This window comes from Manacus candei, unplaced genomic scaffold, assembly GCF_025592945.1.
Source record: "Manacus candei isolate 608988 ecotype Guabito, Panama unplaced genomic scaffold, ASM2559294v1 h1tg000197l, whole genome shotgun sequence".
Lineage (NCBI taxonomy): Eukaryota > Metazoa > Chordata > Aves > Passeriformes > Pipridae > Manacus > Manacus candei.
The window spans coordinates 193,666-221,087 of NW_026138245.1; the positions used below are offsets into that span (position 1 = coordinate 193,666).

General features: G+C 55.9%; 3 protein-coding genes across 3 annotated transcripts in view; 1 reads left to right on the forward strand and 2 right to left on the reverse strand.

Moving 5' to 3' along the window:
• The window catches only part of LOC127464165 (uncharacterized), a 348,813-nt gene that overhangs the window by 42,716 nt on the left and 278,675 nt on the right, over positions 1–27,422 (forward strand). The gene's annotated exons all lie outside the window — the stretch shown is intronic.
• Positions 12,984–15,549, reverse strand: LOC127464168 (class II histocompatibility antigen, B-L beta chain-like). Its single transcript, XM_051774367.1, has 5 exons — positions 15,403–15,549; positions 14,638–14,907; positions 13,644–13,925; positions 13,269–13,375; positions 12,984–13,155 (listed from the first exon to the last, which is right to left on the reverse strand). Exons 1-5 carry the CDS (start codon positions 15,485–15,487, stop codon positions 13,147–13,149), a joined length of 753 nt encoding a protein of 250 aa, XP_051630327.1. The 5' UTR covers positions 15,488–15,549; the 3' UTR covers positions 12,984–13,146.
• Positions 24,213–26,153, reverse strand: LOC127464179 (zinc finger protein 329-like). Its single transcript, XM_051774382.1, has 5 exons — positions 26,087–26,153; positions 25,366–25,444; positions 24,917–25,221; positions 24,790–24,832; positions 24,213–24,538 (listed from the first exon to the last, which is right to left on the reverse strand). Exons 2-5 carry the CDS (start codon positions 25,415–25,417, stop codon positions 24,339–24,341), a joined length of 600 nt encoding a protein of 199 aa, XP_051630342.1. The 5' UTR covers positions 25,418–25,444; positions 26,087–26,153; the 3' UTR covers positions 24,213–24,338.

Consider the following 27,422-nt stretch of genomic DNA (forward strand, 5'->3'; position numbering starts at 1 on the left):
GACACCTGGAATGGGAACACCAGGAATGGGAACACCTGGAATGGAAATGGGGACACCTGGAGTGGGAGCACCTGGAATGGGAATGGGAACACCTGGAATGGAAATGGGGACACCAGGAATGGCAATGGGAACACCTGGAATGGGAGTGGAGACACCTGGAATGGGAATGGGGACATCAGGAATGGAAATGGGGACACCTGGACTGGGAATGGGAAAATTGGGAATGGGAATGGGAACATTGGGAGCAGGTTGGGGACACCAGGAATGGGAATGGGAACACCTGGAATTGGAATGGGAACACCAAGAACTGGGAATGGGGAAAACAGAAGTGGGATGTGAACACCAGGAACAGGAGGAGGGACAATAGGAATGGGAATGGAGACACCTAGAATGGGATGGAACACCTGGAATGGGAATTGGAACACATGGAATGGGAATGGGAACACCTGGAATGGGATGGGAACAACTAGAATGGGATGGGAACACCTGGAACAGGAATGCAAACCCGTGGAATGGGAATGGGAACAGCCGGGCCCGGGCTGTGTCCCTGGGGAAACAGGAGGCCAGGCCCAAAAGAGTTAACTCAGAAATTGGGGCCTGCTAACAAGCTACCAACATCCAAGACCATCTGTGCTCGTTCTGTTCTACTGACTGGAGCAAAGCTTCAGAGAATAGTACAGGAACATGTCCTAGGCCTCGAGGGGATAAATTAGAGAGACAGCAGGATCAGGGAGACATTGGAATAGGAGGAATAGGCCGGGAGCCAGGGCTTTTTCCAAGCTTCAGTGAGCGGGTCAAGAAGAATGGAAGAGAAGGAAGGTCAAGCTGAGGAAGATGAGTTGAAGCCCCCAGAGCCATGGAGGAAGAGTGGAAGTACCCTCAGGATTGAGGGCCAAGAGAAACACCGCCCCAAGCCCCGCCTCAGCTCCACCTCTACTCCGCCTGTTATTAATATGCATCGATAGATGTTGTAATCACTTGAATATGCATTTAATCCCAGCTGAAGATTGTAGAAAAATGCTGATTTTGTGTGAAGCCTTCGAGCAAGTTTGTCCAGCGCCAGCTGGCTTGCTCCCAACGTTGAATAAACAAATCCCTTGCTGCTTAAAGATAAAAAAGTCTCTGAGCAGTTTCTCGGACCGATTTTTCGCATTCAGCGCCCAGTCAGTCCCAGGATGATCCCAGTCACTCCTGGTCTCTCCCAGTTGCTCCCAGTTTCCTCCATGTGGTCCCACTCATTCCCAGTTGCCCCCAGAAGCTTCCAGCATGATCCCAGTTCCTCACAGCTACTTCCAGTCATCCCCAGTGCACTCCCAGTTGCTCCCAGTATGATCCCAATCACCTCCTGCATGATCCCACTCACTCCTGCTATGATCCCAGGATGACCCCAGTCACCCTCAGTGTAGTCTCAGTTGCTCCCAGCATGGGCCAAGTTTCTCCCACCGTGATCCCAGGATGATCCCAGTTGTCCCCATCATGGTCCCAGTTGCTCCCAGTTGCCCCTAGCACAGATCCAGTCACTCCAAGTATGATCCCAGTCCTCCCTCCTGACAGTCCCAGTCAATCCCAGTTGCTTTTATTGTAAATCCAGTCACTGAATTCCTTCCAGTTGCCCCCAGCCTGGTCCTAATTCCCCTTCACGTAGTCCCAGTCACTCCCAGTATGGTCCCATTCACCCCCACCATGGTTGCAGACACTCCCAGTATATCCCAGTAGAGCCCTCAGCATACTCCTAGTCCTTCCCAGTCACTCCCAGATGCCCCAGTAACATTCCAGTTTCCACCAGTATGATCCCAGTGACTCCAAGCCACTCCCACTATATCCTATGTGGCCTCCAGTTGCTCCCAGTAGCCCTCAGTGTGGTCCCAGTTGCTCCCAATATGATCCCTGTTGCCCCAGTTCTGGTCCTGGAGGGTCCAAGTGTGCTCAGATCCTGCTCCTGGAGGGTCCTGCTGGGTCCCAGTCCTGGTCCCGGTGTATCCTGGTGTCCCAATTCATCCCAGTCCCTCCCAGTTTGTCCCAGTCCATCCCAGTCAGTCCCAATCCATCCCAGTCTACCCAGTCCATCCCAGTCCATCCCAGTCCATCCCAGTCCATCCCAGTCCCTTCCCAGCCGTTTCCCAGGTCCTGCCCCCCCACCCCCCAAGATGCTGACGGGGTCGGGGCTCCGTCTTTGGCTTCGTCTCCCTGGGCCTGCCTGGAATGAAGGGGCCGCTGGGACACTGCGGGACCTCCTGAGACCAAAGGAACTCCGGGAGAATTTGGATACTCCTGGAATCAAGGCACAACTGGGACACTGCAGGGCCCTATGGAAAAAAAGGAACCTTGTGACACTGCGGAATTCCTGGAATCCAGGGGCCTTTGGGACATGGGGGCCTCATGGAACCAAAGGAACCCTGAGGTGTTTCCGAAGGTCATGGAATCAAGGGGCCACTGGGACACTGCAGGGCCTCTGGGAATTAAAGGAACACTGGGACACTGGGGCAAGACATCCCCCTGAATGGCACCAAGACAATGCCCCATTTGCAAAGGGGTCAGTGCTGAGCTGAGAGGGGGCCAGGCCAAGGTAGGAGATGTTGGACCCCAGACTGGTTTCACCCCAAATGAAGCCCCTGATGGTGAGGGGACCCCTGGAGTCCAAGGCCTGTCAGTCCATGGGTTTCTACCAGAAAGGGCCAGTCCCCTTTCCCAGGGGCAGGTTCTTCCAACAGAACTCTTCTTGGGGGGTGTGTGGAGATTCCTGCCTTGGCTGGGGACCCCCCAAGGTCACTGCTGGAGGTTGAGAGCAGAGATCTCCCCACGAGCGCTGCTCTGGGGGAGTTCCATCCATCTCTAATTAAGAATTCTTGCTTGTTTGCCACCTTTAGTAGAATTGCTTCAACAATTGCTTTAGTGTAGTGCCCTGTCCTATCTTATCCTGCACTACTGGTAATTTTAGTGTGTATGTTGTGTAGTAAATAATTCTGGTTTAGTCCTTTTGTCTGATCATTATTAAGAATAAGCAGTTCATTGATATAAATATATCTGCTTTTCCATCATTAAAACCTGTGGAACAAAACTGGTTCAATCCCATCTCTATAATTCCTTAAATTCAAAGCATTGGCATAACCCAAGGCTGAGATTGGATCCAGTTGCCCCCAGGCTCCTCTGGGAGCAGGAGTTTAGAAAGCCAGGGAGTCCGTTCTGCACCTCGGGACTCCAGGGCAGGACTTCTCCCATCAACTTTGTCTGAGCCTTGAACTCCCCCTGCCACAGGGGGGATGGGGAAAAGGGAGCAGGAAATGGGAGAAAAGGTGGGAAAAAGGGGGCGTGGGACCCCTTCAGCTGAGGGGCCAAAGGGGTGGGACCCCCAAAGGGAGCAGAGGGAAGCTGTGGTTTAGTGGGACAATAGGAAAGGGGTGGGAGAAAAGGGAAAAGTGGTGGGCTGAGAGCCCCAAAACTGAGTGTGAGGAGTGTTGGGACCCCAAAGTTATTGGGAGAGGGACGGGAGACCCCAACTGAGTGCAGAGGGGGTCTGGGGGCTGGGGAGACCATAGGAAAGGGGTGGGAGAGGGGCAGAAAACGGGGGTGGGACAGCAGGAAGAGGAGTCCCATGGGGGTCCCTTGGTGTCCTCATCACTTGAGCCCTGGAGCAGTTCCCTGGGGCTCTGGGGGGGTTGGATCTGCACTGGGGGGTCCCCAAACCCCCTGTCCATCCCTGGGGGGCTGATGGGGGGTTCCCCTCCACCCAACAGCCAGTGCTTCTGTGGCCACGGGGGAAAAGGTGGGAAAAGGGGGGTCTGGAGTGGCCCCTGAGCTCCCACCCTGCTGTGGGGTATCACAGCCAGCACGGCTTCCCCAGCGGAAAGGGCTGCTGATCAAACTTGAGTTACTTTATGACAACATCACCCCCTGGCTGATCAAGGGAAGGCACTTGATGGGACCTTCTTGGGTTTCAGTGAAGCTTCCCATAGTGTCCGTGCCCAGATCCCTCTGGACAAAGTGTCCAGCCCAGAGCTGGATAAACACACCCTGTGCTGGGCGAGCAATGGGCTCCCGGGTCGGGCACAGAGGGTGGCAGTGACTGGGGGACATCAGATGGGGGTCACTAGGGGTGTTCCCAAGGGCTCCATCTGGGCCCTGTGCTCTCCAACATCTCCATCCATGACTTGGGCGCAGCACTGGAAGGGACACGGAGCAAGTTTGCAGATGACCCCAACCTGGGAGGAGCTGCTGAGTCCCTGGAGGGCAGGGAGGCCCTGCAGAGAGACCTGGACAGATCCCAGGGCTGGGAATCACCCCCCATGGAAGTTCAACAAGGGGCAGGGCCGGATTCTGCCCCTGGGATGGGCAACCCCAGATGTGGGGACAGAGTGGGAATGAGAGGCTGGAGAGCAGTGCTGGGAAAGGGCCCTGGGGGTCCTGGGGGTGCCCACTTGGCCAGGAGTCAGCAGTGCCCTGGCAGCCAGGAGGGACAACCCTGTCCTGGGGGCATCAGGCCCAGCATGGCCGGGCCAGGGAGGGGATTGTCCCGCTCTGCTCTGCCCTGGGGCGGCCTCACCTCAATAGTGGGGCACTCTGGGGGGACACAATGGAAGGAAGAGATTGAACCACTTGAGAGTGTCCAAAGGAGGCCACCAGGATGGGGAAGGCTCTGCAGGGGAAGCCTTAGGAGGGGCAGCTCAGGGCACTTGGGGTGTTCAGCTGGACAAGAGGAGACTGAGGGGAGACCTCATGGCAGTTCCAACTTCCTCAGGAGGGGCAGAGGAGGGGCAGGCCCTGAGCTCTGCTCTGGGGGGACCAGGGACAGCCCCCAGGGAATGGCCTGGAGTTGTGTCAGGGCAGGCTCAGGTTGGATGTTAGAAAGAGGTTCTTCCCCCCCAGGGTGGTTGGCACTGAACAGGCTCCCCAGGGCAGTGGGCACAGCACCAAGGCTGACAGAGCTCCAGCAGAGTTTGGATGATCCTCTGGGGCACAGGCTGTGACTCTTGGGGATGGGCCTGGGCAGGGCTGAGGGTTGGACTTGATGATCCCTGTGGGGTCCCTTCCAACTCGCACATTCTTTCATTCTGGGATTCTGTAACACCCCACCTTTGCCTGCTTTGCTGCTTCTGTGAACCACGAGTTCTTTATAGAATCATAGAATCATAGAATCAGCTGGGTTGGAAGGGACCTCCGAGATCATCAAGTCCAACCCTTGATCCAACACCGTTGCAGTTACTCGACCATGGCACTGGTGCCACATCCAGTCTCTTTTTAAAAAATCTCCAGGGACTGGGAATCCCCCACTTCCCTGGGCAGCCCATTCCAATGTCTGACCACCCTCTCTGTGAAGAAATTCTTTCTAATATCTAACCTAAACCTCTCCTGGCACAACTTGAGGCCATGCCCCCTTGTCTTACTGATTGTTGCCTGGGAAAAGAGACCAACCTCCACCTGGCTCCCCCCTCCTGTCAGGGAGTTGTAGAGAGTGAGGAGGTCTCCCCTGAGCCTCCTCTTCTCCAGGCTGAACAGCCCCAGCTCCCTCAGCCTCTCCTCATAGGACTTGTGCTCCAGCCCCTTCCCCATCCTCGTTGCCCTACTCTGGACCTGCTCCAGGACCTCAATATCCTTCCTGAACTGAGGGCCCAGAACTGGACACAGCACTCCAGGTGTGGCCTCACCAGTGCTGAGTCCAGGGGAAGAATCACTTCCTTGGACCTGCTGGCCACGCTGTTCCTGATTGTATTAGGGAGGGTTCAAAACCATACTGAAACTCGAAACCAAGACACCATTAAAAGCTTAACAAAAACCAATATTTATTACCAAGAGGTGGCCAACAAAACGAACAAACCCAAAAGGGAGGAAGGAGGAGAGAAATAAGCCCCCAGTTCCCCAGCTGTTGCCCATAAAGTTCTCTTACTGACCTAGCAGGCCTATAATTACCCAGAGCAGAAGCTGCATCCTTGGAGAGTCAGTAAGTTCACAAACTGGCAGGTGTCCCCGCCAAAGGCAACATTGTCCTTGGTGTGAAGTTAGCTCTCCCCAAGAAAGCACTATCTGCTTTTTATACAATTAACTGAGTGGCCACAGCCTCCCAGGAGTGGCCAGCACTGCCCAGCCCGAGGCCCTCAGTCCCACCCCCCGTTATGTCAGTGCATCCCTTCTGTGCACGTGAGAACTTGGGAAATCCCCTCACACACACACAGTGTGTTTTGGGGGTCTTTCTTAATTGAGTCTGGGGACGAGCCTTCCTCATCCTCCTCCTCAAACTCTCCTTCAAGCAGCCTTGGAGGACAACTGGCCAATCACAGAACACCAATTACACAGTTTATACACAAGTTCTTCCTCCATGGATGAATTCACTGTTTTATCATTGAACTTGGCAGGGAGAATACAAACTCCTGCAGGTGGCTGGGGCCAAACACAGACCAAAAGGATCAGCATCAATTCCCCCTAGTACAGATAAACAAGCGCAGGGAAAGCCCCGCGTGCGCAGAAGAGATGCACTGACATCACCAAGGGGTGGGACTGAGGGCTCTGGCTGGGCGGTGCTGGCCACACCTGCCGAGGTTGAGGGGACTCAACTAATTGTATAAAAGCAGATAGCTCTTTTTTTGGAGGGGAGCAAGCTTCACATCAAGGACAACGTTGCCTTTGGCAGGGACACCTTCCAGTTTGTGAACTTACTGACTCTCCAAGGATGCAGCTTCTGCCATTGGTAATTACAGGCATTCTAGGTCAGTGAGATAACTTTATGGGCAACAGCTGGGTGACTGGGGGAGGTCATGCTGGGGGCTTATTTCTCTCTTCCTTCCTCTCCTTTGGGTTTGTTCGTTTTGTTGGCCACCTCTTGCTAATAAAGATCAGTTTTGTTGAGCTTTCAGTGGTGTCGTGGTTTCAGCTTCAGTATGATCCGAACCCCTCCCCAATACAGCCAGCCAAAGGGACGGTGGGTTGACAGGCCCAGCTCTCTGAAAGATGAGTTGAGGGCTCTGAGCCAGAGAGGGGATGAGAGCCTGGTACAGGCTTGGGAATTGCTGGGAGGGCTTTTGAAAGGAGCGTAGGGGAAAGGGATGTCTAAGAACAAGTCCCTCAGGAGAGGGAAGCAGAGAGGCTGAGTTTTGACCCCAGCACAAAGATGTGCAGGGCAGAGCAGAGAATATGCCCACAGAAGGTTCTTTTGCGCCCATCTTTGCAGTTCTGACAGGCACTTCTTGTCACAGCCTGTCCTCTCCATTCCAGAATAGGTCCTGGCAACCAAAGAACCAACACCCCACACCATAGTGCAGACCAACGCATGTGATTTGAGTCCTTTTGTTGTCCTATCCATTCTGGGCTATCCTCTCCATTCTGGAATGGCCTCTGGAAACCAAAGAACCAAGCCCCCACCATGTGACAGTTCAACCCCATCCATGTGCCAAGGGCTCCTCTGTGGTGTCACAGCCTGTCCTCTCCATTCTGGAATGGGCCCTGGCAACCAAAGAACCAATGCCCTACAACCCCAAAGTGAAGCCCCACCTTTGTGCCATGGGCCCTCTTGTGATGTCACAGCCTATCCCCTCCATTCCAGAATGGCTGTAGGAAACCAAAAAACCAATGTCTCACAGCCCCTAGTGCAGCCCAACCCCTGTGCCATGGGCCCCTTTGTGATGTCACAGCCTGTCCTCTCCATTCTGGAATAGCCCCTGGAAACCAAAGAACCAACACCTCACACCCCCACAGTGCAGCCCCACCTGTCTGCCACGGGACTCTTTGGGATGTCACGGCCTTTCCCCCAGGAAACAAAGCCTGGAACCTTCGGGTTTCACATGCACTTGGGGGGACACCCTGGGCACTCCATGGGCAGCAAGAGCTTTCTGTCCTGGCCCTTTCTGTCTGGCAGGAATCTTCAGCTGTGTTCAGTTTGGGCAGTCAGACTGGCAATTTCAGCAAAGGGTTCCTGCAAGTGAACGACAGCCCTTCCCTCCAGGAAAGAAACCCCTTACCCTCGGTCTCTTCTCCTGTTCCTTAGAACACAACCTGCAGGGAAGCTTTCTGGGATCTCTTCTCTTGAGAATTGGGAAGACAGACCCGCTCCCATGTTTAACACCTCAGGCAAAACCACCCTTTGAACACCTTTCCCAACCCTCCCCAACCTTTCCCAAAGCCCAGATTTTACAGGTGTCCTGTAATTCTGGCCCAATCTCACCCAAGCCCACAAACCATGACAGAAACCTCTCAGCCTCACGCTGCCTCCTTCCCATTACTGTGCCTTATGTGCAGGCAAAAGGCCTTAAAATCAAGTACCCAAAATTCATGGCCTGTTCTTTTTCCCACAAAAGAAGGCATGGTGAACTCCCCAGACCAGGGAATTGGAAGATCTCCCCAAAACTCCTTTGGTACACGCTGCAGGGCCAACGATTCCTCTGCTCTGCCCTGTCGGCGCTGCTTTGTCTCATCTGGGTCCCCAGAAACCGTCAGCGAAAGCCGGGGAATAAAATCTCTGAGCAGTTGGTTGGGTTCCAGAGGTGACCCTACTTCATTCAGCGCTGAAGGGACACAGGAATTGCTCTCTAACATCTGTACATCAGTTCTTAAAACTTTTAACTCTTTTTACATTTTAGCAGACAAAGGAATTCCTGTCCATTGGCTTACCAGTTCTCTGCAGGAATTCTTATTCTCTCTTCTATTGGCTCTTGATTTCTCACTTTGCATGATGCTTAGTCCACAGTTTTTGTCCTTGTCTTGTCTTTTCCCTGGATAGAGAGAGCCTCAGTAACTGTCTGTGTTAGTTTTGCCTTCATCTCTGGTTTCTCTAAGGGTCTTTGTGGTTTAGAAATTCTGCCTTCTTGGTGTCCAGGTCTCAAAAAAAGATTTCTCTGCCAGGTCTCTGACCACTGAAATATGGCAGGCCTTAAACTTTTACTTTGTTTTCCTAACAAATGGCCATGGCCAAGAACTTGTCCATCATCCATTGTCTATTGCCCAAGGCTCTGTCCTTGCCTTGCCTTGCCCATCTCCTGGCTGCCAGGCAAGGGCCTTGTGACATCACAGCCTCTGTGGAACAGCTGAAAAGTGTCAGTGCTGCGTCCCCGTGCCCAGAGCCTGGGCAGAAGTCGGCTGGCAGGGACGGGCAGAGACTGTGCAGAGGTGTCAGCTCGTCCCGCAGCAGCACCATGCCCAGCCAGGGCATCTCCTGGCTCCTCAGGCTCTCGGTGCTCCTGCTCTTGCCTGGCCCACTGGAGCCTTGCAGCCGTGCCACAGGTGCCATTGCTGAGAACCGGGGTTTGCCTTGGATGGCCCCTTGCCAGAAAAGGCAGGAGAGGCTGGAGAGAGGGGAAGGAGGGGGGTCAGGCCGCTGGGATGGTGCCGGCGGGCCGTGAGCCCCAAGCCAGCAAGGCCTTGGGCCCACCCGGTGTCAGGGGAGGACTGAGAGCCCCCAGGGAGGAGGAAAGCTGGGCAGGCCCCAAGGCTCCTGGGCCTCTTCCTTGGCAGCCCTTTGGCCAAGGCCCCCAGGCAGAGGTGGGGCTCAGCCCCTGCCCAGCAATGGGGCACAGGCTGAGCCCCAGGGACACCAGACCCAGGCGGCCTGAGCTCTTCTTCCTGCAGCGTCTGCCTGGGGCAGCCCAGCCAGGCCTGAGTCTCTGCAGGAGAGGCCAAGCCCAGCCAGAGAGGGCTCAGCCCTCTGAGGCTGCACTCACTGCAAAGGGAACAAAACATTGGCCCAGAGGACATCCTGCCCCAAATGGAGAACTGCAAAGGTCAAGAATAAAAAAGTCACCCCCCTCCATTGTTCAAGAAATGTTTAGAGCTCTTTCCTGAAAGCATCCAGGAGTCGGGTCACCCAACTTTCTCTCTGAAAAGGGTTTTTCCATGGTTCCACTCAATTCCCAGCACACTTTGGGATGCACTGGATGCCGTGTTGGGGTGCAGATGTCCTTCCAAAGCTTCCCCAGAACAGGGGGACACAAGGGGGGGGCACAGAGGGGTCCCCATTCCTGATCCATCCTGGAACAACCACACTGGGGGCAACTGGGATCAGAGTGGGAGCAGCTGGGCCCCTGCTGGGCTCATACTGGGCTCATCCTGGGAGTGACTGCAATAATACTGGGAGTATGTGAGAGGCACTGCAACCATACTGGGGGTGACTGGGATCAAACTGGATTCATACTGGAAGTGTCTGCAAGTTCCTGGGATCATACTGGGGGTGACTGGACTCCTAGTGGAATCATACTGGGAGCAACTGGGACCATGCAGGGGGCAAATGGCATCATCCAGGCACTGACTCAAAGTGCCTGGGGCCAGACTGGACTCAGACTGGGAGTCCCTGAGAGGGAAAGGAACCATCCTAGGGGGGACTGGGAGCAACTGGGACCACCTTGGGGGCAACTGGGATCCTATTGGGAGTGACTGGGAGTGACTGGGATCCTAGTGGGAGTGACCAGGACCATACTGGAACCATCCTGGGAGTGACTGTCAGTGCCCAGGATCATACTGGGAGCAACTGGGTCATGCTGGCAGCACAAAGGACAGAGGGAGGGGAGGGGAACAGAGAGGGGAGGGAAAGAGAGGGGAGGGGGAATTTTAGAAAGGATAAAGAGGAAAGAAAGACAAAAGAAGGAAGAAAAATAAGAGAAAAAGCTGAGTTTAAACATTCAGTAAATGTGTGAGTCCCTGAGAGCTCCCAGGTCAAAGGCAGGTGAAGTGTTTGCAGGGGACAGGAGCCTGTTCAGGGCTCAGGAGCTGCTGCTGCCCAAAGGGAGGAAACGCACCGAGGGCTCGGAGCAGAGTTTGTGCTTTGGGGCCTTTGCCAAGAACCCGCAGGAGGGAAAGCAGTTCCAGCCAGGGGGGCCCAGGGGCTCCCAGCACGGGCCCAGGGGCTCCCAGTCACCCCCAGGATTGGCCCAGTCACCCCCAGGATGATCTCATTCACTTTTAGTCATGCCCAGTCTGATCCCAGCATGATCCCAGTCACTCCCAGTCTGATTCCATTCTCTCCTAGTAGGATCCAAGTTACCCCCTTCAAAGTCCCAGTTGCTCCCAGTCAGTCCCAGTATAATCCCAGTCAATTCTGGTGTCTCCCATTATATCTCAGTTGCCCCCAGTGTAGTCCCACTCACTCCTGGTTGCTCCCAGTAGCTTCCAGCATGATCCCAGTTGCTCACAGCCACTCCCAGTCATCCCCAGTGTGGTCCTAGTCACTCCCAGTATGATCCCAGTCACCTCTAGCATGATCCCACTTGCTCCCAGTATATCCCAGTTGCACCAGCATGGTCTCAACTGCCCTCAGAATGCTCCCAGTCACTCCCAGTCTGATCCCAGTCACCCGAGCATGAGTCAAGCTGCTCCCACTGAGAACCCAGTATGATCCCACTTGTCCCTAGCATGGTCCCACTTGCTCCCAGTTCCTCCTAGTGTGATCCCAGTTGCTCCCAATTGCCCGTAGCAGAGACCCAGTTGCTCCCAGTATGATCGTAGTATGATCCCAGTATGATCCCAGTATAATCACAGTTACCCCGGTGTATTGGGACGAAGTTGTGATGATATTTTTGGTCTGTGTTTGGCCTTAGCCACCTGCAATAGTTTATAGTTCTCCCTGCCAAGTTCACTGATAAAACACTAAATTTGCCCTTGGAGGGAGAACTTCTGTATAAGCTGTTTTAATTGGTCTCCTGTGATTGGCTAATGGCTCCTCAAGGGCATTTGGAGGAGAAAGTGATGATGAGGTGAGGAAGGCTCGCCCCCAGACTCAATTGGGAAAGACCCCCAGGACTCACTGCGCCTGCCTGGGGGGATTTCCAAAGTGCTCACCCATGCACAGGAGGGGGGCACTGACATAACCAAGGGGGTGGGATTGGGAACCCCTGACAGGGCAGTGCTGGCCACACCTCCCCGGGCAGGTGTGCTCAATGAGCTGTATAAAAGCAGACACGTTTTCCGTGCTGGGGGCCGGCTCTACACGAAGGACCAAGTTGCTTTTAGCGGGGCCGCCTGCTGGAGTGGGAGCCTGCCAGCCCCTCGGAACACGCAGCTGCTGCAGAGAGGCTTTAGAGGTGGTCAGAGTGGGTGAGACTCTCTTATAGGTGACACCTGGGTGAGTAGGGTGTTGTGCCTTCCTTTTAGGATCTTTTTGTTCACTTTTCTCCTCCCTAATCCCTTTCTCTTGAGTGCCTATGTTTTCACTGTTAGCCACCTTTGGTAATAAATAGTTACTTTCTTAAGTAGCAACGGTGTCTAGTTTTTCACCTTCCAGTATCTCTCAGTCCTTTTCCCTCCCTGATACACCGCATGTGCCTAAACCACCTTTCTCCAGGATTTTGTAGTTCTGAGAGTGTCCAAACCCCCCTGTTCCCAGGATTTTTAATATCTGAGAGTATCCAAACCCCACTGTTCCCAGGATTTCTGCGGTCTAGGAGTGTCCACATCCCTCTTTTGTGATATTTCGGGGTCAGGGAGTGTCCAAACCTTCCTGTTGCCAGGATTTTTGAAGCCCCCCCACTTCTCCCCAGTAACCAGGAGTGCAGAGAACTGGGAAGCTTCACTGTGTGCGGGGAGCTGGGGCCGTGCTGGGGGTCCTGGTGGTGCTGGGAGCCCCCCCGGCTGCGGGCGAGGAGCTGTGGGGTGAGCGGGGGGATGGTGGGAAAGGGGGAAAAGAGGAGGAAAGAGGGGCTGATGTCCCACATCCTCCTTTTCCCCACCTTTCTGACCTCTCCCACCCCTTTTCCATCATTCCCCACTCCTCAGTCCCATCTCGCCCCCATCCACTTTTGGGGGGTACCACTCCCCTCCCACTGAATTTGGGATTCCCAGCACCTCTGTTACGGGGTTTACGTGGGTCCTGGCACCTCTTGGGGTGCGCTGGGTGCCCTGTTGGGGTGCAGATGCCCCCACAAAACCCCCCAAGAACGGGGTGACATGTAGAGGACTCAGGGGGTTCCCCATTCCCGATCCTTCCTGGGGCCGGTTCTGCCCCCCTCAAACTCTGCTCCCCCCACGGTTTCCCGCTAAGTCACCCCCAGCCCCTTCTCTCCAGTGAGCAGGACTGCAGAGCACTGAGAAGCTTTACTGGGAACACTGGGAACAGCTGGGTGGGGTGTGAAAAAAAGCAGGGAAGGGGGGGACAGGCCACCCCCCCAAATGAGCGCAGGGTTTGGGGGGTCCCGGCTGGGCCCGAGGCCATGGGGAGGGGCTGCGGCCGCCGGCGGCTCAGGAGCTCTGTGGGGAGAGAAAAGGGGGTGAGAACAAAGGGGCTGGGGGGGCAGGGGGGTCCAGAGGCTGTGGGAGAGCAAGGGGGGGGACACGACCCCCCTTTGGGGACCCCCCTTTACCTTCTCCCGCAGGTAGAAGCCGAGCCCCAGCGCCAGGAAGACCAAGCCCAAGACGAAGCCCCCGACCCCCACCAGGATCTTGCTGCGGACGGTGTCCGGTGGCATCTCTGGGGAGAGCCGGGGGGGTCAGCACCCCCAAAACCTCCTCCCACACACCACCGGGCACCCCACAGAGCCCGGCCCGCTCTCCCCCAGCCCACCCAGGGGTCCCTCCAACCTCCTGCCAGTCCCTTCCCAGCCCTGCCAGGGATCCCACCCGGCCCCTCCCGGCCCCTTTAGGACCCTCCCACCCCCCTCCCATCACCCCCAGCACCCCCCAAACTCCCTCCCAGTCGCCCCCAGTGTGCCCCCGGTGCTGGGGGGGCCGGGCCGTACCCCAGTGCCGGCTGAGGGGGTGCTCCAGGCTGACGTGCTCCACCTGGCAGCTGTAGGTGACCCCGCGCCGGGGGGGGATTTCCAGCAGCACCAGCACCTGGTAGGTCCAGTCCCCGTTGGGGACCACGTCGGTGGCCACCACGTGCTCCGGCAGCTCCTGCCCATCCTGGAACCACCTCACCTGCACCGGCGCAGGGTAGAAATCCATCACGGAGCAGAGCAGGCGGCCGGGGCCGGGCTGGGAGCTCGACGGCACCAGCGAGATGGACACGCTGGGGGGCACTGGCAGGGACAGGGGAGACACTGGGCTCATCTGGGGGGCACTGGGAGGGAGGGTAGAGGGCTTGTAGGACATTGGGAGGGACTGGGATGGCAGTGGGAGGGAGTGGGATGGCAGTGGGAGGGACTGGGATGGCAGTGGGAGGGAGTGGGAATCGAGTGGGGGAGAAGGGGCTGGGCTGGGGGGGCACTGGGGAGAGAGTTGGGAGATGTGGGAGTGAAGTGAGAACGACTGGGAATGGAGTGAGAGGGTCTGGGAGTGGAGGGAGAGGGTCTGGGAGTGACTGGTATGGACTGGAAGTGACTGGTGTGGCCTGGGAATGAAGCGCTCGGGACTGGGAGGCTGAGTCGTGGTGAGGCAACTCTTTGCTTTGGGTCTGCCTGGCAACTGGAGCGTCATCAGAGAGACGCGCTGGGATTGGCTGAGGGGCGGGAGCTCGGTGGTCCCAGCGGGGTGGAGACGCGGGGGGGCACTGGGAGAGACTGGGATGGACTGGGATGGACTCTGAAAAACTGGAATGGATTCAGATGGACTGGGCCTCACTGGGAGAGACTGGGATGGACTGGGAAGAACTGGGAGGGGCAAAATGCCACGGGACGGGCACAGGGAGGGCTGAGGGGTCTGGAGGCCCTCAAACCCCCAGAGAGGGTTTGAGGGGCTCCAGGGTCATTCCCGGGGCAGGGGCCGAGGGGACCCGCTCTGCCCCACCCTCACCTCTCCTCTCCACGGCAGTCAGAGTGGACGCCTCGTAGTTGTGCCGGCAGTACCAGTCCACCGCAGACCGATCGTACTCCAGCCGTTCCTGGTCACTGTTCCAGTACCTGGCCTGGATCTCCCCATCTGGGGTGTCCCCCACATAGACCCCCACATCGCTGTCGAAGTGGGCGTACTGCTCCCGGTTGTAGATGTACCTGTCCACGTTCCTGACCCGGTCGGTGCCGTTGATGAAGTAACACTCGGACTTTCTCATCTCCTGGAACACCCCTGTGTGTGCAGGACACGGGTCAGGGGGTGCCCCGTCCCCCCCATCATCCCCCAGCCCCCCCCAGCAGGCTGGGAGCTCAGGGGGCCACCCCGGACCCCCTTTTCCCACCCCCCTCTGCCCCACGGACGCCCCAGCACCGGCTCTTGGCTGAGGGGGAACCCCCCCATCAGCCCCCCGGGGATGGACAGAGGGGTTGGGGATACCCCCCACTGCCGATCCCACCCCCCCAGAGCCCCAGGGAACCGCTCCAGTGCTCAAGGGACACCCAGGGACCCCCAGAGCACCCCTCTGCCTGCTCTCCCACACCCCCTTGCCCCCCTCTCCCACCCCTTTCCCACCGGCCCCACTATCCCCACACCCCCCCAAACTCACTCTGGGGCTCCCACCCCCCTCCCACTCACTCCGGGCCTTCCCACCCCCCTCACAGTCACTTTTTTGGGGCTCCCACCCCGTCTTTTCTCCCCTCTTGCCCCCCTTTCCCACCCCCCGCTCACCCGACAGCTCCTCGCCCGCAGCCGGGGGGGCTCCCAGCACCACCAGCACCGCCAGCACGGCCCCAGCTCCCCGCACACGCTCCATGCCCAGCGCCGGACAGCTGCTGACAGCCCCAAACCAGCCGGGCGGCGCCGTTTTGGGGGGTTTGGGGTGCGCTGGGCTTGGCTGAGGGCGCAGTTGGGGCCCTTTTTTCGAGGCGTCTTCCCGGCGACTGATGAGTCATCAGCGCGGCGCGCTGGGATTGGGCGCGGGCGGCGTGGGCGCTTTGGGATTGGCTGAGGGCCGTTGGGGGCCCCCGCGGCAGCCCCGGGGCTGGGGGGTTCGGGGGGTCCGTGGGCTGCGGCGGAGGGGGGAGCTCAGGTGAACCCAAAAATGGGCCTCCAGGGATTGCAGAGAATTGGGAAGCTTTACTGGGAACACCAGGAGCCGTCGGCTGATATCAGAAAAAAAGCAGGTACAGGGGGACACACGACCCCCCCCCAAATTAGCACGGGGATAAATTGGGGGGTCCAGGCTGGGACCCTCACCCCTCCAAGGACCTCCCTAAATCCCTTCTCAGCCTTTCCATTTCCCCACAAAACCGCTCCCGTCCCCAAAATGCTCCCACAAAACTCCCTCCCAGTTGCCCCCAGGACTCCCCAAAGCCCCCCTCAGCCCTCCCAGCACCCAACAACCTCCTTCTCAGCCTCTCCATCCCCCCCCAGACCCTTTCCCTTACCCCCCAAACTCCCAACCAGTTCCCCCCAAGGCCCCCAGAGCCCCTCAGCCCCCTCCCAGTGTGCCCCCGGTGCTGGGGGGGCCGGGCCGTACCCCAGTCCTGGCTGAGGGGGTGCTCCAGGCTGACCTGCTCCACCCGGCACCGGGGGGGATTTCCAGCATCCCCAGCACCTGGTAGGTCCAGTCCCCGTTGCCTCAAGAGAGCGTGGAGGAAAAGACTCCAGGCCAGGGGAGTGGATGAGATGAGATAAAGAGAGCAGGTCCTTTAGTGGAGCCTCAGGCCAGGGGAACACACACCACGTGCACCCCCCAGGCAGTGGCTCTGGGATTTTATAACAAGGTCCATCCAACCCCAGATCTCTCCACCCCCCACTTCTGCCCCGTTCTGCCCCCGACACACCCCTTTGGGAATTGGCTTTGGGGTCTTTGGGACCCCTTCTTCCTCAGCATCATCTTCTTCGCAGCACCCACAGTCCTTGGAGCTCCTCCAAAGTTCTGGGCTTGAAGGTGGCTGTGTCTGTGTGATGTCTTCTGGTCCAGGCTTTTCTGCAATTCTACCTTGAAAAGAAGACTAAACACGCTAACGGGATTTAGAGGGATTGATATGGGATGGGGTAACAGGGTTGGGGATGTGCAAACATTATGCTACAGGGTAAGGGATAGAATGCAGCTACATTAAAATCTGCAATCACTACACCACTACTTCTAAAATCTACCAAAGTTAAAAAATCCAAAAAGCTCTGAGGCATCACACCTCTTCTTTTACAGTTCTAGCACAACTTTTTATAGGCCAATCGTATTATATTATAGAGCTCCATTTCTATGTTGGGTAGGTACACCTTTTGTATATATTTATATAACTTTTATAAACCTTTTAATACCTTAATAAAATCCCAGGGATCCTGCTTGGAACTCCCCGCATCCAGGGACTGAGAGGATCTCCCTGAATAACACTTTCAGTGGGCACTGGAATCCTCAGGGTCCTGGAACCCCTGGGGGCATCAACAGCTTTGTCCCTCCAAAGGGGTCACAATTTGTTTCCAATGGTTCAAGAATACAAAATAAACCAAATACCAGTTTCCAAAACCAAATCAACTTATACGTCCAGAAATGACAAGTTAATATCCAAAATACCAGAAAGGATTTCTTCAAGATTCTTTCTTTGCAACCTGAAGTACCCATAATACAAATTAAACCAAATACCTGTTTCCAAAACCAAATAAACCAAATACTAGTTCCAGAACCAAATAAACCAATGAGTCCAGACTCCCAAATTAATATCCAAAATCATGGCTGGGCTGCATGAACGAAGATTTGGGAAGGGCTCTGCCCACATTTGCTACAAGCACACTGGGGGCTAAAGAGGCCAATACGAGATAGACACGTCCAGTTGCAAAAGGCAGAGCAGAAAGACTCCTTGGATGGGATGGACAGGACACGGTTCTTTCTGCGTTGTCTTTTCTCCTCGATGCTGATCCTGCTGCGTTCTCAAAGGAAGCAGCAGCGTTAGAGATGGGGTGTCTCCAGACCTCCCGACTGGAGGCCAGAGTAGACCAGTGATGAAGATCAATATGGCCAAGGCTGAGATGTTGTTTCAGGCAGTCCTTGTATCTCCTCTTCGGGGCTCCTCTCTTGCGGCAGCCGGTGGCAAGTTCACCACAGAGCACGATCTTAGGGAGGGGGTGGTTGGTCCTTCATCCTGGAGACGTGCCCTGCCCAGCACAGCTGTGTTCTCAGCAACATGGCCTCAATCCTTGTGACTGCTGCCTGTTCTAGAACAGATGGATTGGTCCCATCATCTGACCAGGGGATGTTTAGGATTGTACGGAGGCAGCGTTGATGGAAGCGTTCCAGGAGTCGCAGGTGGTGGCTGTAGATGACCCAGGATTCGGACCCATATAAGAGAGTAGACAGCACAATGGCTCTGTAAACACTGATCTTTGTGCTTTTCTTCAAGTGTTTATTTCGCCAAACTCTTTTATGGAGTTTTCCAAGAGCTCTCTATGCCTTTGCTAACCTGTTGTCCATCTCTCCGTCAATCTCACCATCCGAGGAGATGAGGCTCCCTAGGTAATTAAACTGCTGGACTGATTTGAGCTCTGATTGGCCAATGGTGATATGGGGATGATGGGGGACTTCCTGAGGTGCAGGTTGATGGAGAACTTCTGTTTTCTTTAAGCTGACTTCCAGCCCAAAGAGCTCAGCAGCCTCAGCACAGCAGGATGTTAAACGCTGCAGAGCTGCTTCTGTGTGAGCGACGAGGGCGGCGTCATCAGCATAAAGCAGCTCCTGGACAAGATGGTTTAAGGTCTTGGTGTGGGCCTTCAGTCGCCTTAGGTTGAAAGGGCTTCCATCAGTACGGTATCGGATGTAGATCCCGTCCTGATCATCGAGGTCTGCCGTGGCCCTTTGGAGCATCCTGCTGGAAAAGATTGTGAATAGGGTTGGAGCAAGAACACAGCCTTGTTTCACACCATTGGTTATTAGAAAGGGCTCAGAAAGTGCATTGCCATATCTGACTTGGCCGTGCTGATCCTCATGGAGTGAGATGATCTCTTTGAGGAACTTGGGGGGACAACCTAAACGTTCCAAAATCTGCCACACACCTTTTCTGCTCACAGTATTGAAAACCTTGGTGAGGTCAACAAAGGTTCCATAGAGACCTTTGTTCTGTTCCCTACACTTCTCTTGCAGTTGTCTGAGAACAAATCCCATGTCTGTGGTGCTCCTGTTGGCTCTGAAACCACACTGGCTTTCAGGGAGAATTCCTTCTGCTATAACGGGTTTTAGTCTGTTCAAGAGTATTCTTGCCAGGATTTTGCCAGCAATGGAGAGCAGAGTAATACCCCGGTAATTTGAGCAGTCTGATTGTGCTGGTTTAAAAGTAAACCAGCTGGGGAAATGAAGTCAACTCAAAAGAGAGATTTTAAGTCAGAATAATAATTTAATAAAATAATACTATAAGTCTGATTATAAAGACAAACAATTGGGTTTAACCCACAAAACCCAAATGCATAACCCAGCACCCTGGGGCATGAACAGAGTGGTGTTTGTTGGGCCCCCTGAGCCCAAAGTAAAGGGAGAGGGAAAAAAAACCTGTTGGTGAGAGTGGTGGTGCAGTCTGGTCAAGAGTGGTGGTTGCAGTTTGGTCGAGAGTGATGATCTGCAGTCTGGTTGACAGTGGTGGTTGCAATCTGGTTGAAGAGACACTAGTGACATCACAGGGAAAACAGTGACATCACAGAGACAGTAGCGACATCACAGACACATCAGTGACATCACAGAGAAAGCAGTGACATCACAGAGACATCAGTGACATCACAAGGACATTGGTGACATCACAGAGACCGCAGTGACATCACAAAGACAGCAGTGACATCACAGTCACAGCAGTGACATCACAGGGACAGCAGTGACATCACAGGGACAGCGATGACATCACAGTCACAGCAGTGACATCACAGAGACAGCAGTGACATCACAGGGACAGCGATGACATCACAGGCACAGCAGTGACTGTTACGACCCCCCCCAGGAAAAAGGCAGGGGGGTAACTCAGGTTTTATCAATAATTCCCTCGGGCTGGGTTAAAGTGAAAAGACACTGAATAATCGGTGTCTGAAAACATATTGACAAGGTTTATTTGAACAATTTTGTATCAACAGGTATTGCAGCATTTTGGGGGCTGTCATATAACAAGGCCAACCTTTCAGGGGAGGAGGAAAATGCTTAGGGGAGAGAAAGACAGGGTAAGAGTAAGGGAGAGCAAGAAAGAAGAAAAGAAGAGAGTGGTAAAAACGTAAATAGTCACCGCCCACTGGATCCAGCCATGTAAAAAGCAATGGTCTGGATCCGCAGGCGGTGGGGGGAGAAGAAGGAAAAATCCCCCCCAAAGCCCCAAAGTCACCAGTCAATATCCATATCCTTTGCACCTCCCCAAGGTGGGGAGTTGTTTCCATAGGGGGGTGTCCCCCTTTTTGGCGCGGAGTTCATGTGGAGGGCGTGGTAAACTCGGCTCTGCCCGCCTTTTGGGGGCTTGACATCTTCTGCACTGGAGGAGGAGGATGGGCCCAGCTGCCCATCAGAAAGTCAAAAGCCTGCAGAAGTCTCTTAGAATGCATAAATCATTAACTGTTTCAGTCTCTGACACTCCCCCAGACCAGCGCTCGTGGGGAGATCTCTGCTCTCAACCTCCAGCAGTGACCTTGGGGGGACCCAGCCAAGGCAGGAATCGCCACACCCCCCCTAAGAAGGGTTGGAAGAACCTGCCCCTGGGAAAGGGGACTGGCCCTTTCTGGTAGAAACCCATGGACTGACAGTCCTTGGACTCCAGGGCTTCCCTCACCATCAGGGGCTTCATTTGGGGTGAAACCAGTCTGGGGTCCAACATCTCCTGCCTTGGCCTGGCCCCCTCTCAGCTCAGCACTGACCCCTTTGCAAATGGGGCATTGTCTTGGTGCCATTGCAGGGGGATGTCCTGCCCCAGTGTCCCAGTGTTCCTTTAATTCCCAGAGGCCCTGCAGTGTCCCAGTGGCCCCTTGATTCCATGACCTTCGGAAACACCTCAGGGTTCCTTTGGTTCCATGAGGCCCCCATGTCCCAAAGGCCCCTGGATTCCAGGAATTCCGCAGTGTCACAAGGTTCCTTTTTTTCCATAGGGCCCTGCAGTGTCCCAGTTGTGCCTTGATTCCAGGAGTATCCAAATTCTCCCGGGGTTCCTTTGGTCTCAGGAGGTCCCGCAGTGTCCCAGCGGCCCCTTCATTCCAGGCAGGCCCAGGGAGACGAAGCCAAAGACGGAGCCCCGACCCCGTCAGCATCTTGGGGGGCGGGGGGGCAGGACCTGGGAAACGGCTGGGAAGGGACTGGGATGGACTGGGATGGACTGGGATGGACTGGGACAGACTGGGATAGACTGGGATGGACTGGGATGGACTGGGATGGATTGGGACTGACTGGGATGGACTGGGACGGACTGGGATGGACTGGGATGGACTGGGACAGACTGGGATGGACTGGGATGGACTGGGATGGATTGGGATGGAGTGGGAAGGATTGGGATGGACCGGGACAGACTGGGACAGACTGGGATGGACCAGGACACCAGGATACACCAGGACCAGGACTGGGACCCAGCAGGACCCCCCGGGAGCAGGATCTGAGCACACTGGGACCCTCCAGGACCAGAACTGGGGCAACAGGGATCATATTGGGCGCAACTGGGACCACACTGAGAGCTACTGGGAGCAACTGGAGGCCACATAGGATATAGTGGGAGTGGCTTGCAGTCACTGGGATCATACTGGTGGAAACTGGAATGTTACTGGGGCATCTGGGAGTGACTGGGAAGGACTACGAGCATGCTGAGGGCTCTACTGGGATATCCTGGGAGTGTCTGCAACCATGGTGGGGGTGACTGGGACCATACTGGGAGTGACTGGGACTACGTGAAGGGGAATTAGGACCAGGCTGGGGGCAACTGGAAGGAACTGTGAGTGACTGGATCTACAGTAGAAGCAACTGGGATTGACTGGGAATGTCAGGAGGGAGGACTGGCATCATACTTGGAGTGACTGGATCTGTGCTAGGGGCAACTGGGAGCAAGGGGGACCATGAGGGGGACAACTGGGATCATCCTGGGATCACGGTGGGAGAAGCTTGGCCCATGCTGGGAGCAACTGAGACCACACTGAGGGTGACTGGGGTCATCCTGGGATCATAGCAGGAGTGAGTGGGATCATGCAGGAGGTGATTGGGATCATACTGGGAGCAACTGGGAGTGCACTGGGGATGACTGGAAGTGGCTGTGAGCAACTGGGATCATGTTGGAAGCTTCTGGGGGCAACAGGGAATGAGTGGGACCACATGGAGGAAACTGGGAGCAACTGGGAGAGACCAGGAGTGACTGGGATCATCCTGGGACTGACTGGGCGCTGAATGCGAAAAATCGGTCCGAGAAACTGCTCAGAGACTTTTTTATCTTTAAGCAGCAAGGGATTTGTTTATTCAACGTTGGGAGCAAGCCAGCTGGCGCTGGACAAACTTGCTCCAAGGCTTCACACAAAATCAGCATTTTTCTACAATCTTCAGCTGGGATTAAATGCATATTCAAGTGATTACAACATCTATCGATGCATATTAATAACAGGCGGAGTAGAGGTGGAGCTCAGGCGGGGCTTGGGGCGGTGTTTCTCTTGGCCCTCAATCCTGAGGGTACTTCCACTCTTCCTCCATGGCTCTGGGGGCTTCAACTCATCTTCCTCAGCTTGACCTTCCTTCTCTTCCATTCTTCTTCACCCGCTCACTGAAGCTTGGAAAAAGCCCTGGCTCCCGGCCTATTCCTCCTATTCCAATGTCTCCCTGATCCTGCTGTCTCTCTAATTTATCCCCTCGAGGCCTAGGACATGTTCCTGTACTATTCTCTGAAGCTTTGCTCCAGTCAGTAGAACAGAACGAGCACAGATGGTCTTGGATGTTGGTAGCTTGTTAGCAGGCCCCAATTTCTTAGTTAACTCTTTTGGGCCTGGCCTCCTGTTTCCCCAGGGACACAGCCCGGGCCCGGCTGTTCCCATTCCCATTCCACGGGTTTGCATTCCTGTTCCAGGTGTTCCCATCCCGTTCTAGTTGTTCCCATCCCATTCCAGGTGTTCCCATTCCCATTCCATGTGTTCCAATTCCCATTCCAGGTGTTCCATCCCATTCTAGGTGTCTCCATTCCCATTCCTATTGTCCCTCCTCCCGTTCCTGGTGTTCCCATCCCACTTCTGTTTTCCCCATTCCCAGTTCTTGGTGTTCCCATTCATATTCCAGGTGTCTCCATTCCCATTCCTATTGTCCCCATTCCCATTCCAGGTGTTCCCATCCCACCTCTGTTTTCCCTATTCCCATTCCTGTTGTCTCCATTCCCTTCCAGAAGTCCCCATGCCAATTCCTGGTGTGCTCAGTCTGCTCCCAATGTTCCCATTCCCATTCCAGGTGTCCCCAATCCAATCCCAGGTGATCCCATTCCCATTCCTGGTGTCCCCAAACTGCTCCCAATGTTCCCATTCCCATTCCAGGTGTCCCCATTCCAATTCCTGGTGTCCCCGTTCTACTCCCAATGTTCCCATTCCCATTCCAGGTGTTCCCATTCCAATTCCAGGTGTTCCCATTCCCATTCCTGGTGTCCCCAACCTGCTCCCAATGTTCCCATTCCCATTCCCAATTTTCCAATTCCCAGTCCAGGTGTCCCCATTCCCATTCCTGATGTCCCCATTCCCATTCCTGGTGTCCCCATTTCCATTCCAGGTGTTCCCATTCCCATTCCAGGTGTTCCCACTCCAGGTGTCCCCATTTCCATTCCAGGTGTTCCCATTCCCGGTGTTCCCACTCCAGGTGTCCCCATTTCCATTCCAGGTGTTCCCATTCCCATTCCTGGTGTTCCCATTCCAGGTGTCTCCATTCCAATTCCAGGTGTTCCCATTTCCATTCCAGGTGTTCCCATTCCATGTGTCTCCATTCCAATTCCAGGTGTTCCCATTTCCATTCCAGGTGTTCCCATTCCATGTGTCTCCATTCCAATTCCAGGTGTTCCCATTTCCATTCCAGGTGTTTCCATTCCCATTCCAGGTGTTCCTATTCCAGGTGTCCCCATTTCCATTCCAGGTGTTCCCATTCCAGGTCTCCCCATTTCCATTCCAGGTGTTCCCATTCCCATTCCAGGTGTTCCCATTCCATGTGTCTCCATTCCAATTCCAGGTGTTCCCATTTCCATTCCAGGTGTTTCCATTCCCATTCCAGGTGTTCCTATTCCAGGTGTCCCCATTTCCATTCCAGGTGTTCCCATTCCAGGTCTCCCCATTTCCATTCCAGGTGTTCCCATTCCCATTCCTGGTGTTCCCATTCCATGTGTCTCCATTCCCATTCCAGGTGTTCCCATTTCCATTCCTGTTGTTCCCATCCCATTGCTATTGTCCCCATCCCATTCCTGATGTCCCCATTCCCATTCCAGGCATTCTCATTCCCTTTCCAGGTGTTCCATCCCATTCTAGGTGTCACCGCTGTCATTTCCCCTGCTGGTTTACCTTTAAACCAGCACACCAGGTCTGTGCCCAACGGGGGTCCCTGTGGATCATCCAACGCGGGTCCTCCCATGGCTGATGGAGTTGGAGCAGCGGCCGAAGCTCTTCCCGCAGTCGGGGCACTCGGGGCTTCTCTTACCGGTGGGTCCGTTGGTGGGAGGTCAAGGCAGAGCTGTCCCTGAAGCTCTTCCCACACTCCCCACACTTGTGAGGCCTCTCCCTGCTGTGGATGCGACGGTGGGTGTAGAGGGTGGAGCTGTCCCACATTCCCTACACGTGTAGGGCTGTTCCCCAGTGGGGATGTGCTGGTGTTTGAGCAGCTTGGTGCTTGTGCTGAAGCTCTTCCCACATTCCAAGCACTTGTAGGGCCATTCCCTGCTGTGGATGCAACGGTGTTTGCAAAGGCTGGAGCTGTCCCTGAAGCTCTTCCCACACTCCGCACACGTGTAGGGCCATTCCCACTGTGGATCATCTGGTGTCGGAGCAGGTGGGAGCTCCGTTTGAAGCTCTTCCCACACGCCCCACATGTGTAGGGCCTTTCCCCACTGTGGATCATCTGGTGTTGGAGCAGGTGGGAGTTCCGTTTGAAGCTCTTCCCACACTCCCCACACGTGTAGGGCTGTTCCCCACTGTGGATGTGCTGGTGCCTCAGGAGGTCGGCTCTCTGCCTGAAGCTTTTCCCACACTCCCCACACGTGTAGGGCCGTTCCCCAGTGTGGATGTGCTGGTGCCTCAAGAGGCTGGATCTCTTGCTGAAGCTCTTCCCACATTCCAAGCACCTGAAGGGTTTCTCCCTGCTGGGAGGCTGCTCAGGGACCACCAGCTCGCAGCTCCGCCTCAAGCTCCGGCCGCCTTCCCGGCACACGCTGGCTCTTTCCTCCTCACAGCCCCCTGGGCTGGCTTTGGAGCCCCTCCTGCGGGGGCATCTCCGGCCCTTTTCCTCCCCGCTGCCTTCCTGCGCCGGGGAGCCCTTCAAAACGGCCTCTCCCACCAGGCTCTGCCGGGGGGATTTGTCCTCCGCGCTCTCCGGCCTCACCTCGGGGCCTGGGGCAGGAACCAACAAGGACACGCAGGGGATTTGCCTCCGGCCCACAGGGAAGCCCAAGGACATCCCCCCAACTCCGGCCCCGGCAGGACGGCCACAAAAGACAAAAGACCCACCCAAAGGGGCACTGACTTCCTCCTCACCTGCCTGGGGGGCCCAAGGCATCTTCCTCTTCCTCGCAGCCTCCTCCTCCATCCACCCAAGCTTTGGGAAGCAGAAATCCTGATGGGGGGGGGAACAAGGGGTGAGCGTGTTGCCTTGGGGGTTCCTCCTGCCCAAGTCCAGCTCTAGGACTCGCCGGGCATCCTGTGTCCATAAAAACCTCCAAAACACCAACATTCAGCCCAAAATCCCCTCCCAGGAGTTCCCCCTCTCTGCTCTCTGGGTTAGGGGGGTCCCCCCTGTCTGGCCTGATGGCACTTCTGCCTGCATTGGGGGTCCCCCTTCTCCAGGCTGTCGGAGGTCCCGCGGCTCCGGGGGGTTCCCACTCTCTGGGGTCCCCTTGAGTGTTGCCAGGTGGGTCCCAGGGCTCACTTCTCCCCACTCTGCCTCCCGGGGCCGGCCGGCCCTCCTCTCTCGGCTCCCACCCTCGCAAACCTCTTGGCGCTCTCGGCTCCCACCCCGCCTCAAGGCCCCCCCTCCTCTCCACACTCCAAGGCCTTCCCCCTCTCCGGGACCCCCGCTTAAGGGGCCCGGCGCTCCCTCTCTGCTCCCCCCCCCTCCAGCATTCCGGGGGTCCCCCAGCTCCGGGATCGCCCCTCTCCGCTCTCCCCACTCCGCGGCTACCGGGGTTCCCCCCCGGCTCTCACGGGGGCCCCCAAACCGCTCTCGCCCCCCCCGCCATTGCCCAGCCACCGCCAGGACCTTTTGGCTGCTCTTCTTTGTGCTCCCGCTCGGCTCCTCCCTCGGCTGGGCCGCCGCTTTTGGCGGGTTTCCTCCTCCGGGATCCGCCTCCTGCAGCCCTTCCCCCCCTGGACCAGCCCCCTTGGGCCCCCCTTGGGCCCCCCTTGGGCCCCCCTTGCCCAATAAGTCTGATTATACAGACAAGGAATTGATTTTAACCCACAAAACCTAAATGTATAACCCAGCACCCTGGGGCATGAACAAAGTGGTTTTCCTTGGGCCCCCCCCCCGAGTCCAAAGTAAAGGGAGAGGGGAAAAAACCTGCTGGTGGGAGAGCTGTTGCAGTCTGGTCAGAAGAGGTGATTGCAGTCCAGTTGAGGGTGGTGGTCTCAGTCTGGTTGAGAGTGGTGAGCTGCAGCCTTCCTGTGGATCCCACGAGTGGTGGAAAGGTTCTGAAACTCCAGGTTTATATATTCTCCAGTTCAGGCAGGAATGGTCAGTCGTTCCCTCAGAGCGGGGAATTCCATAAAAGGATGCTCAGTTCGTTCCCTCAGAGAGGCGAATTCCATAAAAGGATATGAGGATTGTCAGAGCGGGGAATTCCATAAAAGGATATGAAGATTGCCAGAGTGGGGAATTCCATAAAAGGATATGAGGATTCTCAGAGCAGGGAATTCCATAAAAGGGTATGAGGACAGGGACACCCCCCCACCTCGCAGGCCCCCTCCCCCCCCGACAACAGTTCCTGGGAAAATGGCATGGAAGGCCATAGAATACACACTTTTGGGCTACACCCATCCAGTGAGGAATCGGTCCCAGCTGTTCTAACTAGGACACTGTGTCCGTCATCGCTGCCATCATCATCATCATCGGCCTCGTGGCAGTCGGTGTCTGGAAGCTCCCATCTGGTAACTCCCGGGATGGGGGTCGGCAAGGGGCACGGATCCGCCCGGCAGCATTCCGGGGATCCTGTGCCACGGGTGCTGATCCCACTTTCTTTCCATAGGGAAGAGGGAGGGGATACGACCCCACGCCCACCAGTGAGTCCCAGCAGCGTGTGTGGATCCAGATCCTCTGTGCAGGGATCCCAGGATGGATGCCGGGATTCCAGAGGGGAATGGGGGCCTAATGGCTGGAGTGGGATTGGAAGGGGATTCCAGCTCAGGGCAGGATTCCAGAGTGGGATCAGGTGGAATTGTGGACGGGGATCAGGGCTGGATTCTGGAGTGGGATTGGCGTGGGATGGATGGAGTGGGATTGGGGTGGGAGGGACAGAGCAGGATCAGGAGGGAATCCGGAGCAGTTCCTGCTCTCCCTGGGCTCCACAGCCAGATCCATCCCCTGGGATGGGAACAGG